Source organism: Pan troglodytes, chromosome 1, assembly GCF_028858775.2.
Source record: "Pan troglodytes isolate AG18354 chromosome 1, NHGRI_mPanTro3-v2.0_pri, whole genome shotgun sequence".
NCBI classification, from domain to species: domain Eukaryota; kingdom Metazoa; phylum Chordata; class Mammalia; order Primates; family Hominidae; genus Pan; species Pan troglodytes.
In genome coordinates, this window is record NC_072398.2 from 17,128,526 (window position 1) to 17,147,192 (window position 18,667).

Genomic DNA, 18,667 nt, shown 5'->3' on the forward strand with positions numbered 1-18,667 from the left:
GCAGGTGAGAGAGCTCACAGGGTTGGAGGGGGAGGTGGTCAGTGCTGAACTTGAAGTGACAAAGCCCAGCTACTTTAGTGAAGATCCCACCACCACTATTTACCTCCAGTGATGGTATCTTCACTGAATTGTTTAGAATTGGAGACTAGAGTGGATTACTGAGCTAGGCAGTAGAAGAAAGTAGGGTCCTAATCCTAGGAGGTGGCAGGATTTTTCCAAAAGAAAAATATAATTTTTATTACTTAAGATAGAGGAAAGTGGATCTCTTTCCAAGAAAAAAAAAAAGAGGGCAGATTTCAATACAGGAGGCAAGACTGTGAAAGCGCCCCCATACAAATTTTAACTTCTTGTTTTTCTTCTCTCTTGGACTCCAAGAATAGTCATATTTAGCACCCAGGATAACTTATAGCTACAATCATTCCCTTTCATTTTTTTTAACCTTACAGTCACTCAGGTACAGAGTCACAGGACTTAATGAAGGGGCAGTGAATGAAAATGTGTCCTCCCATATCACCCCTTTGCCGAGGCCAGGGCAGGGTGGCAGTGTATGCAGAGTTGGTCTCTAGTCCCAGAGTTCCAGTGATCTCAGATCTTTCTATCCAAGAATACAGTATGACTCTCCATCTGTTTAATTTGGTCCTCATGTCTTCTAGGAATGTTTCCAAGTTTTCCTTATATAGTTATTAGACATTTCTTGTTAAAATCATATCTAAGTATTTTATACATCTTTTTGTTATTGTAGATGAGGTCTTTGTTTTCATTATATCTTCTAATTGGTTATTATTTCTGTGTATAAAGACTATTAGATTTCTATATGTTAAATTGTTGGCTAATACTTCAAATACGATATGAAATAGTAGTGACTTTATTGCTCCTGACCTTAGCAGGAATGTCTCCAGTGTCTCTCCATCAAATAAGATGCTAGTCTAGGGGCTAACATGGACAGATATTCAGATACTTTTATATTTTTTTATTTAAGAAATATCTGACTTCTATTTTTTTCAGGGTTTTGAATCATAAATGGGTGTCAATTTTGTCAAATATTTTTTCAGCATCTACAGCTACATCATATAGTTTTTTTCCCTCTCAGATCTAATAATATGTTGAATTACATTAATGAATTTACTGATATTTAACCCGCTTTGCATTTCTGGAATAAGTTCCACTTGGTCATAATATATTATTCTGTATTATTGAAACTAGTCCATTGTCATAATTTTTCTGGAAGCAAACAGTAAGAAGTGTTTTACTATGCGAATTTATCCATCACATTAAAATAAATGAAAAGAAAAAGGAATTAAATGATATGCAATATATTTTTCTCCTTTTATATGCTTGTCCTTGATAATTTTCTAAAGATTACCTCTATGGCTCTTGGATAATTTCAGCTAGCCCCTTGAGCAAACTAATATATAAATGATTGGGTTTTGGAGATTTGAGCACATTTAATTAATCTGAGCAATCTCTAACTGTATTCTTCCCTCACTCAATATGTGTGGTTTGCAGAATGTTGCTTTTGACATTAATTAGGTTGCTGATATCCAAGGGGGTCTTTGAAAACTCCTGTATTTTCAGTCTCAAAAGTCTGTTCCCTTTTCAGTTAAGAGGCGTCTTTCCTTTTAATCTTGTCCTGAGTCTAATGCACGAAGTGACATATTTCTATTTTTTTGTCTTTTGGGAAACACCTTTCACTTTTCAATTTTGCTGTTATTGTACTTGTTCCTTGGCTAGTTTGTTTCCTTCATTTCCTGTTATTTTTTGATACATTACTGCAATCAATTATTTTCTGTTTCCAAATATTTACTTCCCACTTTTCTTCCTCTTTTTCTTTTCTTTTTGACAGAATCTCACTCTGTCGCCCAGGCTGGAGTGCAGTGGGGTGATCTCAGCTCATTCCAACCTCCGCCTCCCAGGCTCAGTTGATTCTTGTGCCCTCAGCCTCCCAAGTAGCTGAGACTGCAGGTGTGTGCCACCACACCCAGCTAATTTTTTTGTGGGTTTTTTTTGTTTTGTTTTGTTTTTGTAGTTTTAGCAGAGACAGGATTTCACCACGTTGGCCAGTCTGGTCTCAAACTCCTGACCTCAAGTGATCCACCTGCTTCGGCCTCCCAAAGTGCTGGGATTAAAGGCGTGAGCCACCATGCCTGGCCACTTCCCACTTTTCTATACTGCCCACTGTTACAGGACTTGTGTACCTCCAATGAGGAGTGTCCATCCTGTTCCATTGATGTTGGCCCTGAGATGTACTTTGACCAGTGGAATGCAAGCAGAGATGCTATATGCCATGTCTGAGCAGAAATGTTGAGCTGTTACAAGTTTCATAATTCATACAGCCCCAAAATGGTTCTAACAGCTTGGGAAGCCTTTTGTTTTTCTCTAATGTTACCACTGTAATGCAAAGCATTTTTGGAGCTCCTCTTTTGGAGTTCACTTCAGAACCATTTTTGAAAACCTTTAATAGCTTCATATCTACTTTTTGAAGGCATATGTATTCATTGAAAACAACCTAAAGTCAACCACAGCCAAGTACATTTTAATGGGTAAGAGCATGAGCTTGGACTAGGGAAGCTCTGTATTCAAAGCATGGCTGTACTATTTAATTTCTGTGGCAATTTATTCAGGGTAATCACCTAAAAATGGGAGCAATAACAGTGATAAATATTTTTGGCCACCAGCTTTCATTTCCAATCTCTTCTAATGTCTTCCCCATATCACAGGAAAGAACATTTCCCAGGTTATCTTGTCTCCAGGCTTCTTGGAAATGGAATGAGATGCTCTGATGTGAAATTCGGACAGGGAGACTGAACCCATATTAGCTTGCTGGTGGTGTACAGTAGTGCAGAGATGTGTGGAGCCCAGGCATTACGAGGCTGCACCGTGACCTCAAGGCACTCCCCTTAAACCCGCTCACCTTTGTGCTGTAGGTTGATTATGACCATTGGTGAAGGCTTCTTGTAATTTCCTAACATGAGCAGTAGCAGCAATTTCCTGATTCCTCAGGCCACATGGTGAACCTGAAAGTTAGTGGTGGCCTTTCTTAACATTTTGTTCTCTAGTCCTTCTCAATTGGAAATTCCTTATATTAAATCACAATCTGTTTAGAACACTTAACAAGGTTTCCATTTTTCTGACTGATTACTTTTGTCATAGGATTGCTGCCATAAGACTGTCACAGAATTAAATAAAGTAATACATTTAAAATGCTTAAGACAGGGTCTGAAAATATTGCATAGCTATTATTACTATTAGGAAGGTGATCAATATGAACAATATACCCTCAAGTCAAAAAAGGAGGTGACCATCTAGATGAGATTGGTACTCACAGGTGGTATGAAAATTGGATCTGATGACAATTTCAGAAGAGGAATTAGGCTCCCTAAAATAAGGCTGCCATCACCTGAAAACTCTAAAAAGAAAGATAGTTATTTAAGTGGATGTTTTGATATATTGGTTCTTAAATAATATATTAATTTTTATTTATTTTGGGAGTATTTTGCTCAGGTTTCCCATCTATGCAAGGGAATGTGAAGGTTGTGACCCAGAGGAAGAGAAGCACCTCCTACCTCCTCCTCCTCTGTCTCCTCCTTTTCCTCCTCCTCCTCCGGAAACCCCAGACACAAGGAAGAACTGAATCGACCAACACCTTCTTGTATTTCCATGAATTTTTCCTTAGGTCCAACAACACCAGACAAAAATCCAACATCACTGACATTTTAGGAAGGGACTTACCTTATTCACATTCCAGGTGGGTCTTCAGGCTTCCTAGACAACAAGGATAGATATATGAGAAATCAGACTGCAGCAAAAGTACTGGGTGTCTAGGTTGAAGACTGGAAGTGCTTAGAGGGAGAGAAAATAATGTAGAAAGAAGGAGGATCCTAAATATAAATGTTCAGGAAGTTGCAGCCTTGTCAAAGATGGACTTTGTTGCCAAGTACCAATTAAACAATTCACAAATTAACAGTGTGATGCTCATCAGCTCACACTGCTTTAAGGACTGCCTATGAGAATTCCATCATGTTAAACACGAGCTACTTCTGTTGATGTCTTCTTTCTGTGTCTATCTAAACAGTGAATAATAATAGAAGGAGAAAAGGATTAGCTTGAGCATTAGCTAAAAGTTGCTTTATTTTTATCACAAGACACCAAGAAAAGGGAAGAAAGATGTTTCTATTTCCTGTTAACATTACTTGGTTTGATATCTGGACTGAGGGAATCCAACGTATCCTCCTTTTGCGTAGTGATCCATAAGTTTAAGTCTTCTCACCCATAGAAGGGAGATATTAGTAAGTACCTTGGAGGGCTGTTGTTAGGATTAAGTTGATTTGTGCAAATCATTTGAAAGCTTACTGACCCTTGATCAAAACTCCTCCCAAAGGTGGTTAATTCTTGCTGCCTCCCATGACTGCCTCTCCTGTCCTGTGTCCACAGAGTCAGGCTTCAGTCCCACGTGTGCTGGAGCTGCTGGCAAGAACCTATTGCGGCATCTCTTCCCATTTTTGGGTTCAGTGATGTCATGTTGTTAGCTTGAAACCAGCTCTTTGGGAATATTTATTTCATGGAAATTGGCAAATGCTATAAATCAGGATTTTGTTTTTGTGTTTTGGAGAGCCAGATTACCAGCACCCTAACCCCTGCTTTGTCCCACTTTCCCACTGATTCTGCTCCTACCAAAGTCATTGATGACCTATGTTTAGCTGAGGTCAGTAGTCAGTACATTATCTCATCTTATTCAAGCTCCCTGAAGCATCTAACCTGGTCGATCACTGCTCTTTCTTTGAAGGTTTTCTTCTCTAGAACTCTACAAACCCACTTGGTTTTCCTCTTAACCTTGTCAATTGTGCCTTTTCAAGGTCATTTGTTGGATTTGCCTCCCCTACAGACTTCTAAATGTTAGAGTGGCCATAGCTGTGTTCATTGGCTTTCTCTCTCTGTTAAATACTCTTCTATCCTTATTTGGTCTTACATAGTTCTGTGACTTTAATCTATATATATAATCTATAAAACTCCCCAGATCTATTTATTTATTTATTTTTGAGACAGGTTCTTGCTCTGTCACTCAGCCTAGAGTACAGTGGCACAATCATAACTCACTGTGGTCTCAAACTTCCGGGGTCCAGTGATCCTCCCACTTCAACCTCCCAAGTAGCTGGGACTACAGGCATGCATCACCATGCCCAGGTATTTCCTTTTTTTTTTTTCTTTTCTATTATTATTATTTTTTTTTTTTTTAGAGACAGAATCTCGCTATGTTGCTCAGTCTGGTCTCAAATTTCTGGCTGCAAGCAGTTCTTTCATTTTGACCTGCAAAAGTGCTGGGGTTATAGGCGTGAGCCACCACGCCCAGCCGCAATTCAATTTAAACTCATACTGCCTACTCAGCATCTCTGTTTGCATGTCTAATCAATGTCTCACACTCAACATGGCCAAACTACAGATACTCCCCCTCACTCCCACCTGCCCCCCGCAACCTCTGCACAAGTATCTTCTCTTCACTAAAACCTTCTCCGTCTCAGCCAATAGTTTTACCATTTGCCCACTTCCTCAGGCCAAACACCTAGGGCTCTTACTTGATTGTCTTCCCACACACTCTTAACAAATGAGCATAATTTATGTGGGTAAAGACCAAGATTCAAGGCTATGGTTCACAGCTATGAACAAAGGTCCCTGTGAAAACAGATGGAAAGTTAGGAATGCAGAGTCATCCAGAGCAATTGAAAGGAGGTATTCGGCTTGGCGCGGTGATTCACGCCTGTAATCCCAGCCCTTTGGAAGGCTGAGGGAGATGGATAATGAGGTCAGGAGATCAAGGCCATCCTGGCTAACATGGTGAAACCCAGTCTCTACTAAAAATACAAAAAAAATTAGCTGGGCGTGGTGGCATGCACCTGTAGTCCCAGCTACTCAGGAGGCTGAGGCAGGAGAATCACTTCAACCAGGGAGGCAGAGGTTGAAGTGAGCCAAGATGGCACCACTGCACTCCAGCCTAGGTGACAAAGCAAGACTCTGTCTCAGAAAAAAAAAGAAAAAGAAAAACAGAAAGGAGGTATTCAAGATGAATCTGAAAGTATAGTTTGATGACAGATAATAATTGTTCTGTAATAAAACAAGTATTCTTTAGCCAATAGAAAAATCACTGGAGGTTTTTGAGCCTGATCTGATCATTGGTTTAGAAAGATAACTTTGGCCATGAATTTAGATGAACAGAAATTTAGAGACAGGGAAACCAATTAGAAACTTACCATGATTGCTCAAGTAAGAGAAGATAAGAATCTGAACTACAGAGTAGACAGAATGAGAGATAAAAACTTCAACTGCTAAAGGCACTAGGACTTGACTGATTGAATATGAGATGAGGAAGAAGAAACAAAAGGTAATCGAGAGGGTTCCAGTTAGTATCTCCTGGAAAACGGAAATGCCGAGAACCAAGGTAAGGAACAGATGAATGGTAGGCAGATTGTGAGGAAAAAAAAACAAAAATGAGGTTGGTTTTAGACATAATGTGCTTGAGACGTCTATGAGGCAGTGAGATGGAACAGAGACTCCTCTTAGGGGCCTGCTGGGCATGCCCCACCAAGCTTGGAAATAAAGGAAAATCTTGAGTTCCTTCATGGGAAATTCAAGGCACCTTATCCTTGAGAAGTAAGTGAGCAACCTGAGAAATAAGAAGGTAGTAGTAGCTTAAAACAATCGCCAAGAAAGTTAGTCGCAAAATATTTGGTTCCCTATAGAAACTAAAAATAGCATCTTAACATGTCCTTGAGTTGTTTTTCAGAAACCTGGACCCCCACCACATGAAAGATGTGGCCGGCTGGCACAGAGACTTCAGATGAGGGAAACTGGGTTCTTCCTGAGGGGCCTGGAGGAGGTTACACCCAGGAGCCAGACCTAACGCATCTTCCTACTGACCCCAAATTTTTAAACAAAGCTTTTCTTCCTTAACCAATTGCAATTCATAAAATAGTTAAATCCACCGTCTAACTGCTAACATTACTGCAGGCCACCTACTCATGTACCTAATTGGAAGCGCCACACTAGCAATATCAACTATTAATCTCCCCTTAGCCTGTGGATCCCTACTTTGAGGTATCCTTTCTTTTTAGGTCAAACCAATGTATACCCTCCATATATTGATTTACAACTTTGCTCACAATCTCTGCCTCCCTGTCCTTAAAAATTCTTATTCATGGCCGGGTGCGGTGGCTCACGTCTGTAATCCCAGCACTTTGGGAGGCTGAGGCAGGTGGATCATGAGATCAGGAGTTCGAGACCAGCCTGGCCAACATGGTGAAACCCCATCTCTGCTAAAAATACAAAAATTAGCCTGGCGTGGTGGTGGGTGCCTGTAATCCCAGCTACTTGGGAGGCTGAGGCAGGAGAATCACTTGAACCTGGGAACTGGAGGTTGCAGTGAGCCGAGATCACACCACTGAACTCCACAGCCTGGGCAACAAGAGCAAAACTCTGTCAAAAAAACAAACAAACAAACAAACAAACAAACAAAAAACTCTTATTCATAAGCCATCTGGGAGTTGGAGTCTTAAGCATGAGCTATCTGATTCTCCTCACCTGATGTTCTGCAATAAATGCCTCATGTTGTCTCCCTGCAAATCCCAATGTCAGTGTTTGACTTTGCTGCCCCAGGTGGTTCAGTTCAGTAACAGTCGTGATGGAAATGTCCAGCAGAATCAAAGCTCAGAAAAGAGGGCATAACTGGAGAATGATTAGAGGGTACGGAACCATACACAACTTTGAATTTGGGGTTCAATTCAGTACCTAACATGTGGTGAGTGTCCAATCAATATTGTCAATGAATATTATATCTTTGGGAATAATCACTGTGGGGATGTTGTAAAACGTGTTAAAGCAGATTAAATTGCCCATGAGAGAAGAGATCTAGGACAGAGACTTGGAGTATCCATCTTTTAAGCACAAGAAAGAGTAATCATGCAGAAAGATGGATGTAGGATAAGACTATTGGGAATGGAGTGTCACGGAACCCAAGAGAGAAAGGAGGTTCAATAAGGAAGAGATTAGTTTCCACACTGCACCCTTCTACTAAAATGTAGAATGGAATGAGGGCAGATAAAATGCTGTTGGATTTGGCAGATCATGTGTGAAAAGAATTTTAATGAAGTGGTGGGAACAGAAACCATACCATGGAGGCTATGGAGTGAGTATGTGATGCAAGAGCCCAATGGTGCAGTCATGCCTGAGAGTACTGGGTCCTTGTGAAATATCACAGATGTCTCCATAGTCAAGTTTCATAGTTCTGTGGTAGTGGTATAGACAATAATGAATCTTTCAGCCCTTCTATCCACGCATATAACCCTCTTGTCATGGGCATGTGGAAAATGCCCATCATGACAGTTGTGTCCAGCTGTCTGTCACGTTTCAAAACCAAACCATACATTTTACCGCAATAACTTTGTGTGGCTGACATGGGGGCATCACATGTCTGCCTCAGGCAATGTCTGGGGAAGAAAGCTTTCATTCTGACTGCCTTTGTTAATGTTTTTCGTAATTTGGAAAGTCTTTCAGTAATTCAAGAAAATCCTTTCCTTCCTCTACAGGAGAGAGGGATCTCATTATGACTGAGAAAAAAATATCAAGGAAGAGTGAGTCATATTTTCTTGATAGCAAAACAAAGTGACAAATAGGGTGTAGGCAGGTTGAGAGCGATTATAGCAATCTTCTTAGTGGCTAAGAAGATTTCCCATGACCATCATGAATGAATAATGGTTCTACAAGGAAGAGATTTAACAAGAGAGGGAAAGGGGGAGTAGGGAGAGGGTGGGGCTGGGGAGAGCACCTAAATGATTTAATGTTGGTCCCTACCCTCCCCCACTGAATCAGTTTTTAATTCCCCATGTGGCTACTCAAATTAATCTCCCCCAGTGACACTTGCTTGAGATCAATCCTTCCCCTGCCAGGGCCATTTTTCACATGTATCTCTTAGCTTGGGGGTTTCTAGACCACAGAGTCAGTAAATTTGACCCCAAGCCTGTCTGAGAGAAGGCTATCAATTCTTAGGGCAGACTTTTTTCTCCTCCCAAACCTAAAATTTGGGCTGAGATTTTACTAAGGTTGAAACCTTATGGAAGGAAAGGGTGCCCTGCCTGCCTTTGGAACTTTGTACTGGATACCTGGCATAGGGCTGACTCTGAGGACAAGGACCAGGCCTAAGACCCCGACGCTGCCTTGCCCCAGAGCCTCCTGCCTGCTAGTGGGACATAAGGAGTGCATTGGAACACAAAAGAAACAAGTTCACCATGACTTTGCAGACTCGCTGAGAATCTCCCTCGCAGCTTCCTCATTATCAGGAAGGACTCAAATCTTCCTAGGCACAAAATATCCAGATGCCTTTACTCAGGTCAAATCTCAAGGCAGGCATCTCCCTGGTAATTGCCAGCTCCTCAAGCCAGGAAGAGATGCCTTTCTACGCTTGTCCTTAAAAGTCAAAACTCTGCCTAGCAAAACAACCCTTTAATGCATGCCTTCTGCATTTCTCAACTTCCCTCATGGGAAACTAATAAATCAGAGATGGTCTTCTGTGCATTGTGTGGTACACACCATTACATAAAGACCTTGTTAATTTTTTTTTTTTCCTCACAGGTTGCAACATGTCATTTGCCTCCCTCTGGCCTCATTGTTATTTTCTCATTCTCTCCTCCCATATTTTGTAAGAGTGCATTGATTTATTGCCATTTTCATTTTTTAAAACATCTTCCTCCTACCTCAACAAGCATTTTTGCCCAAAGCGAGTATTAACAACTTCCCTCCAGTTCTCCTTGTGTTCCTCTGTCGAGTGTTCTTATTCATTCCATTTGTGAAAAAAGGAATTCTCTGGGCCAGCACAAAGCATCTGCTGCTTCTATCCAGGGAAAGAAAGATGGTGGCATGGGGTTTTTATTTACTGAAGGCTGGGACGAACGCAGAGCTAAGTGTGCATTCCTGGTGCTCCTGGCTTTGTAGTTGTTACAGATGCTGTTGTCCTGCTAGGAGCAGAAGCCCTTCACAGAATGCAGAAATCAATGCCTGCGCCTCAGCCTTGCTCTTAAGGGTTAGTAAATGACAAGGGTGTTTTAGAAGCACTATGAACTCACCCTGAAGTTCTCAAGTAATCAGGAACTGCCACTCTCCCCTTCTCTTCTACAAAGGAAATGCAAATACATGAGGTAAGAAAAAGACATCTAAATAATAAAAGCCCCAAGTGGAAAATATTGGTAAAAATTAGGGAAAAGTTATTAAAGTTAGGTAGAGGCAAAAGAGAATGGCAAATCAAGGGGGTTCATATTGAAATGCACCTTTGGGGAATTCACGAGGGACTGGAATCTGCTTTACCACATTGCTTACGGGCGGATGATGTGAAACAGGCAGGGGCCAGGCAGTGGAAGGAGGACTGTGGCTAAGGCCATCCCAAGCAAGCTCTGGCTGTGTGCAATTCCCCAAATTGGGGAGGTTGCTCTAGACAAACCCTTGGGTGTTTTTGAGTATTTACCCACAGCTTTGCTGAGCTGAGCAGATTAAATAGAAGTTACCCAAAGCACTTTGCATCTCAAGCATTCAAGTTCTCCCAAGTGTCTGGGACCATTGTGAAGTTTGGGGAAGGTGGGTCTACAGAACCAGAAATTGAAAATACTCCTTTTTATATTAAGAAATCTACCTGAATTACCAGGTACCTCTTGAGAGTCACTTTTTTAGGTTGAGTACAGTGTTCTCGCTTGACTGGGTTGCATCCTGCTTCAGATTGGTTCTGTTCACTCCGTATAGCAGAAATTTTTTTAAAATTTTGAAGTATGTATGTATATGTTGCTTTTTTTAAAAAAAGATTTTCATATGTATTGGCTCTTTTGAGTTTTTCCACAACCCTGAAAGGCAGGCTTCATTTTGCAGGATCAACAAGGTAAGTGATCAGCTTAAAAAATCACACAAGTGCTAAGTAGAAGACAACTTCAGTCCAGACCTCTAGTCTTTAAATCCTGGATTCTTCCATGACTCTACACTTTTTATCTGTAGACAAAATAGGAGGAGCACAGACCAACGAGAGCAGTATCGAAGGAGATCAATACGATATAGCTGTAGGATCGACATTGCTCATCGTAAATGTTAAGAATTGTCCAACAGTGACTCACCTGATGTGGTTATTGTGGATATATTCATGATGAGCAGGAACACCACGAAATCAATTAAACCAGTCAATATCTGGTTGAGAATTCTCCCTGCAGGGGAATGGGCCATTGCTGGGCTGATCTTTGTCTTCAATTCTGTTCCTAATGCTAATTTCATCTCAACTATACCACTCTTTCTTATCTTTCAGTAGTTTCACTCCTGGGAATCTCTTCACAGGACATAATTTAAAGGAAAGGAAAAGCTACACACATGAAGTTATCACAGCAGCATTACCTGTAACAACAAAACATCGGAAGGCTTTAATGTCCAATTATGTGGGAATAGCTAAGCTATGGTATATCAATTTGATAGAATATTATGCAGCAATAAAACAATGATTATAATGATTATATAGCAAAATGGAAAATACCGTAATATTAAACACAAAAGAAGAATAAAAATGTGCTGGCTACAGTTTGTTGAAAGTATAGTTTTGTACGAACAAGGGCTGGAAAAGTGAGAATAGTGGGCTATGCATGAATCTTTAAAAATGATTATTTTACATTTTCTTATCACAAATAAAAATCAAATGAGAAATAATTTTTAAAAACCTGTTGCTCAACATTAATTAAACTGCTGTGTGTGTGTCTGTTTGTGTGTAGTTTAATGATTTATTGCATGGATTTAAAACCAAGAGTCCCTGGAGTCGACACTCAAAATTTTCATTGCTTGCTGGATAATTTTCTCTAAGTCTTTTAACCTCTGTAACTTGAATTCATTCATTTATAGGAAGGGCAATTTTTATAGTAGGAGTTCAATGTTTCTTGAGTGAATAAATAAATAAACAATGGGAAAAGGTCTCATCCCTGTAGGAAAGGCTTTGTTTCCAATGAACTCAAGAAGCTGTTTTGTCCTATTGTAAAGATGAGGGAGGTCAACTGGGCTGTTCTTCATGCTGGAGTTTGTGGTTGTGTCTTTTCCACAGTGGAAAAGTGTATGTGATATGTACATTTAAAAGCACACCTAAAATTGGATAAAACAATGAGTGCATAAGTAGTTCCTGAGGGACAATGAAGGGCAGAATGTGACTCCATTTCCCAAGTCTCCATTCTGCCCACACAATCAATCACCTATCAGGTCTCTTTGATCCAGGGCTCAAAGGAAGGAGACTTGATGTTATTCCCTAACCCAGAAGGGAGAGAACGTGGGTTCCAGAGAGTGCTGAATTTTCAGTACTACACCCCCAGATGTAGTTGTTCAAGAAAATGGCCAGAACAAAATCAATCTCTTGTCTTTAAAGTGATAAAAGTTTCAATGATAATCATTCATTTCTGTATTAGTCCATTTTCATACTGCCATAAAGAACTGCCTGAGACTGGGTAATTTATAAAGGAAAGAGTTTTAAATGAATCACAGTTCAGCATGGCTGGGGAGGCCTCAGGAAACTTACAATAATGGCGGAAGGCAAAGGGGAAGCAAGGCACCTTCTTCAAAAGGTGGCAGGAAGGAGAAGTACTGAGTGAAGGGGGAAGAGCCCCTTATAAAACCATCAAATGTTATCAGAACTCACTCACTATCATGAGAACAGCACTGGGGAAACTGCCCATGAATCAATTACCTCCACCTGGTCTTTCCCTTGACACACGGAGATTATGGGGGTTATGAGGATTGTAATTCAAGATAAGATTTGGGTGGGGACACAAAGCTTAACCATATCAATTTCCTTCTCAACTTAAAATCATCTGATCACATTATGTCATAGTTCATACTTGCCTTTTTATCACCAATATCAGGTGCATACCCTAGCACAGTGCTGGGCACACAGTAGGTAAATAAACAGCAGATGAATCCTGCATAAGCCGCAAGGAGACCTGGGCAACCATTCAACAGCCTGTGTGCCCTGCCCTACTTGAGGGCCTACTCTCAGGCTCATTAATTATGACTTTTTTCTTAAAGAAATGATTTTATTTTTGAATAGGTAAATATATGCACACGGTACCAAATGTTTAAAAGAATAGTATAGAGCAGAAAAGTAAGTCTCCTTCCCATTTTTTTTCCACTAAGTCACCTGGATCCCTTTCCAGTGATAGCTCTGCAGAGACAAGCACATATGTACACAAAGATTTTTTTTAGCAACTGTAAAGCATTCCATAGTGTGAATGTACAATAATTTATTTAACCAGTCTCCAACTGATGCAAATGAAAATGTTGGTTGTTCTCATTTTTGTCCTTACAAACAATGCTACAAATGTACACCTGCAATTCTGCACATATGTACCTCTGCAGTTTAAGTGTCTAGACCCAGAACGGCTAAAAGGATGAACGGGAGAATGCATATGGGGGCTAACTAGACATCTATTGTCCCATTTGGGATCAGGAAATATTTATAAATTGACTGATGGAAATTTTTAAATTTATGATGCCTTCCTATCCAAAAGCTTAATGTGTCTTTCCATGTATTCAATTCTTGTCTCATGTCCTTCACCTTAAAATTTCCTTCATCTAAGGCTTATGCATTTCTTATATAAATATATTCTTAGCCATTTTCTCTTGCTCTTTGTTGCTATTGAAAATGGGGTCTTTTCTTATACTCAGTCTTCCAATTATTGTCTGCATATATGAAGCCTGTTGATTTTGATTGTGTTAATTGTGTAAAAGTTTTTCTGTTGATTCTTTTAGGTTTTCAAGCTTACAATAACATCATCTGTGAATATTAAAGCTTTATTTTTTCTTTTCCAAATTGTAACCCTTCTATATTTTTCTTGCCTAACTAAATTAGCCAGTATCTCCAGTAAAATATTTTCAGTGGTATTATGGGTATCTTTGTCTTGTTCCCAACTCTTAGTGGTAATGTTATTTTCAATTTCCTTAATCTAGGAGTCTGGGAATAGAATATTTCATTTGCTGATATCTGAAAGTAAACACGTGCAATTCTAAAGCATGACTTTATTATAAATGTTTTGTGTGATGTAAGTAACTGTACAATTAATCATCCTGTAACAGAAAGATGAGATGAATAAACCTGATACATTTTTCTATCATCCCATACTTCAAAGGACAAAAAAATCATCAAGATGCTCCATGGCTTGGATATCAGCTTTTATTTTGTATAACAAAAAGTAACCTTAATGAAGCAATAAATTATGTGACAAAATTCAAAGATTAGATAAGGTGAGGATATTAAAAGTATGGAATTACATATACAAGAAGGCATTGACCAGTAAATGCATGGTTGCTTTTCTCCACAACACAGAATTCATAATACTGGAACACTTCTGAAAAACACCAATTGGATGAGGATCTTCAATAAGGTCAGCCCAATGTCAGGCTGTGAGTGGTTTTCCTGGGATGACTGGGGAATGGTTAGATTAGGATGATGGTGGGGTGAATAGGTTTGTTGATGCCTGTCTGAGCCTAGACTTCACAGTGAGGCTCCCCTGGCAGTGTTGGAAGCCTCGTTTGCCCCAGACTCGGTTTCTTTGACTCCCTAACCAAGAGTTCCACAGTGGCCATGAGTTCTTAGCCAGGTGAACAAGTAAGTTCCATGGCTCAAAATCTCAAACGGACATTAAAGGAACTTTAGGAAGAGCACTAGTTAAGAGCATGCTGCCTGTCTCTGACTGTTAGGTTCACTATTACTTCACATTTTACCAGCTCTGTGCCTTAGAAAAAGGGAATTCGTCCTCTTAAGGCTCAGTTGCATCATCTACAAACACCTTCCTTATAAGGTTGATATGGGGATTATAGGATATGACTTTAAAGGGCTTAGCATGGCAAGGGCTTAGCATGGTACCAACCGTTACATGTTTCTGGGGTGGGGAAACCAGCCTTACTGCAGGGAAAGACAAGTTTCCAATATTATATACTAATTTGGAGAAGGATCAATTCAGTTTTGAAATTTCAGAAAGTTGGCCGGGTGCAGTGGCTCATGCCTATAATCTCAGCACTTTGGGAGGCCGAGGTGGGGGTGGATCGCCTGAGGTCAGGAGTTTGAGACCCTCCTGGCCAACATGGTGAAACCCTGTCTCTACTAAAAATACAAAAATCATCAGGGCCTGGTGGCGAATGCCTGTAATCCCAGCTACTTGGGAGGCTGAGGCAGTAGAACAGCTTGAACCTGGGAGGTGGAGGTTGCAGTGAGCCAAGATTGCGGGGCCACTGCACTCCAACTTCGGTGACAGAGCGAGACTCCATCTCAAAAAAAAAAAATGAAATTTCAGAAAGTTGGATGGAACTGGGACTATTACTGATAGACAGCATGTCCTAACTCAGGCCAGTGAAAGAAAAATGGGTGACCATTTCAAAGCCAGCATTCCAGCAAGGCAGACAGTATAACATCACACTTACATTCTCATAAAACATCCCAGTCAAATCAGATTCTAACTCATCATTTCCAGTATGTGCTTTTGCTTGTGGTCTTGGCTATCTCCAACATAAATTTTCATTGTTGTTGTTTTGATGCTTTTAAATCTAAGCCCTAACCTCTCTTGGATATTTTTATGTTCCTCTGACAAAAACTGCTGTATAGTATGATTGAGGATACACAGTCCTGTGTCTCCCAGGGTCAAAGTGGCTTAAGACAGTGGGGTTGTCCTGAGAAGGTTGTGTAGCCAGAAGAAGCACTCTGGCCCTTAGCAGACTTTCTGAATGACACTCTAAGACCAAGCAAAGACAACAGATGAGTTACGGCTTGTGGTTAAAACATTACTCACCTGCCCAAATACTTCAAAATTTGCAGCAGGGAAATGAACACACTATCTACTAGAGGTACCAAAGAACCCTTATTTCGGGTTCAAACAATTCAAGGCAGTTATTAACTTGCAGAATTTTCAAATACATCATGACCTCACAGAATTATTTCATGATGGTGTCTGAGTAATACAAAACACTTGGGCTAGTGACGGTTAAGATGTCTTGTGTCTGGGAGGCTTTTTGAAAAGACATATGTCGAAGTAGGAATTTGTTATTGGAAATGTGGCCAATCCTGACTCTTCCCAAGTTTTGCTTCACTGGAATTAATTCAAGGATTCCAAGTGCCATGTGACCAGTTCATAATTTTCTTTAGACACAATTATAAATAATTCAGGAATTTGCTTCATCATTGAAAATGAAGTCCAGGAACAAGCTAATTATACTTATTATTAAAATATGTAGAGTGTATTTTGCTCGAGATAAAGCCGTAGGGAACACAATCAGCACATTCACATATTGTGCTTTTGCTTTGTTTCCTGGACCCCAGCCAATTGCTGGCTTAAGCATGGCCATCTCCTTGACTGAGGACAGAAGTGCTGCACAGCATGGAAGGCTGAGCAAAGCACCAGATGCCTTCTGGAAACGCCAGTGTGACTTCAGGAAATGACAAAAATGGTCTCATATCCGTGGATCCTAGTGAAGGCAGGAACCTCACTATCCCTAAACACATAAATGAGAACAGAAGCACAAACAGAACCACCACTGGATTAAATTTACCAATCTATGGCAGGTAGTTATTAAGCTCAACACTCTGCAAAAGTGTGAGTGTGGTTTCTAAAGTGATGTAAATCAGAGTTTGGACTGGGACTTCCTCAGAGAATGCAGTGCTGTACAATACTAGATCTATGGGATATGAATAGGAGTTACATGAAAAAAATTCACGATCCATTAAACTTGGAAAGTTTGAGGTTAGATAAAATCAAGTGAGTTTCCTTACTATAAGTTCTCTCTCAGACTAATATGCTAATGTGCACTGTGGTTCTCCAAGCAGATATTATGGTATGGTGTATTTACCAAAGGTACTTGACCGGAGAGGGTACTCCTTTGTTTAGAGAGCTTCTCTTGGGGCCACCTTCCTCAGTGCACTTTGGGAAGTGCTGCCTAATTGAAATCAGCCTGTTTTGCAGCTGTCTCAATAGGAGTCCCAGCTGGGCCAAAGAAGCAGCCCAGCAGGAGCCTGAAACGCCCTTGCATTACTGAGTACTGCACTGATTTACTGAGTACTACATTGCCTATATAAGTACTCAGTACTTACAGTACTGAGTACTAGCTGCCCTGTGTTACTGAGTACTATGCTGTCCTACTGAGCACTACACTGTGTTACTGAGCAATTCACTGCCTTACTGAGCACTGCACTGCCTTATTGAGCACTGCACTGTGTTACTGAGCATTGCATTGCTTTACTGAGTACCATACTGCCTTACTGAGTACTGTACTGTATTACTGAGTACTGCACTGTGTTACTGAGTACCACACTGCCTTACTGAGTACTGCACTGCCTTACTGAGTACTGCACTGTGTTACTGAGTACTGCACTGTTACTGAGTACCGCACTGAGTATTGCACTGCCTGAGTACTGTGCTGCATTCCTGAGTACTGCACTGCCTGAGTACTGTATTGTATTACTGAGTACTTCACTGCCTTACTGAATACTGTACTGTATTACTGAGTACTTCACTGTGTTACTGAGTACTACACTGTTACTGAGTATTGCACTGCCTTACTGAGCACTGCACTGTCTTACTGAGTACTGCACTGCCTGAGTACTGCACTGCCTGAGTACTGTATTGTGTTACTGAGTACTGCACTGCCTTACTGAGTACTGCACTGCTTTCCTAAATGCTGCACTGCCTGGCATTGAGTGAAACAGGTTCCACGGGAAAATGGAACAGACTCAAACATTTTATACAGGTCCCCTGATCCATCCACAGCCTCACTGTGGGTAAATTTCAGAATGTCCTGATGAAACAGAGACTCTCAGGGATCCTTTCTTCAGATGCAATCATTGCCACAAAAGGAAAATTGAAAGGTGGCATATCAGTGAGAGGTTGTTGTCTTACCAAAATATCTTTTGGAAATTGCATATTAATTTTTCTAAGATAATATTAGATCACAGGAGAAGTAAGGTGAAAAGCTGTTAACTCCAGACTCTGAGGTTAATTAGCTCTCTTAGATTGTGCACCTGTAGGAACGTGTAACAGGTATGATGACAGAGTCTTATGCTTGGTTTCCTTTTTATAGAATCTTGAATCAGGAAATATTTTAGTTGCAGTGGAAGGCAAATGGCACAGGAAAAAGAGACATTTTTCCAGAATTCACCCCAACTTCTCTCTAATGGGGGCTGAGATGAAACTATTCTCAAATCCTGTGGAAGACATTCCCAAGAATGACATGGAAAAGAAATTTTTGAGTGACATTTAGAAGGAAATTCAGCAAATCAGTCTCTCTCTCCATATTCCAAATTGCAGACTCCTCAGTTTCAGACTGATGAGAATGAACATGAACCACCTTTCCACTGAAAGACCTCAAGGCTCTGTATCTCCGCAATTGATTCAGGCATCTTAGTTATGGCGGGGGAGGGAAGAGCAGCCCCCCGGGTCCAAACATGGTGGCCCACCTCCCTCCCCCAACCCGTCACTCCTCAGGCTTGTGCTTCGTGGACACCAGCTGTCATGCAGGAAGCTGCAGCTTCTCTTTCTCCCGCCTCCTTTGCTGGCTGGAGCTGCAGGATCATGGCCTGCAGAGTTTCCTTCACCATCTGGAGCTCCCTCCTGAGAGACTGTGGGCACGTTGTTAAGGAGCA

The 18,667-nt window shown here is 40.7% G+C and overlaps 1 protein-coding gene and 1 long non-coding RNA gene across 2 annotated transcripts in view; both read right to left on the reverse strand.

Moving 5' to 3' along the window:
- Positions 1-10,096, reverse strand: part of LOC104004784 (uncharacterized) — a 49,437-nt gene extending 39,341 nt beyond the window's left edge. Inside the window, exons 1-2 of the long non-coding RNA XR_001713321.4 lie at positions 3,730-10,096; positions 3,324-3,406 (exon numbers count right to left, since the gene is read on the reverse strand). This is a non-coding gene — a long non-coding RNA (uncharacterized LOC104004784). The remainder of the gene's footprint in view (positions 1-3,323; positions 3,407-3,729) is intronic.
- A 3,903-nt stretch (positions 10,097-13,999) lies between these two features.
- DISC1 (DISC1 scaffold protein) overlaps positions 14,000-18,667 on the reverse strand; it is a 414,923-nt gene continuing 410,255 nt past the window's right edge. Inside the window, exon 13 of the mRNA XM_001151459.7 lies at positions 14,000-18,645. Within this exon, the coding sequence (XP_001151459.4) occupies positions 18,506-18,645 (140 nt within the window). The 3' untranslated portion in view covers positions 14,000-18,505. The remainder of the gene's footprint in view (positions 18,646-18,667) is intronic.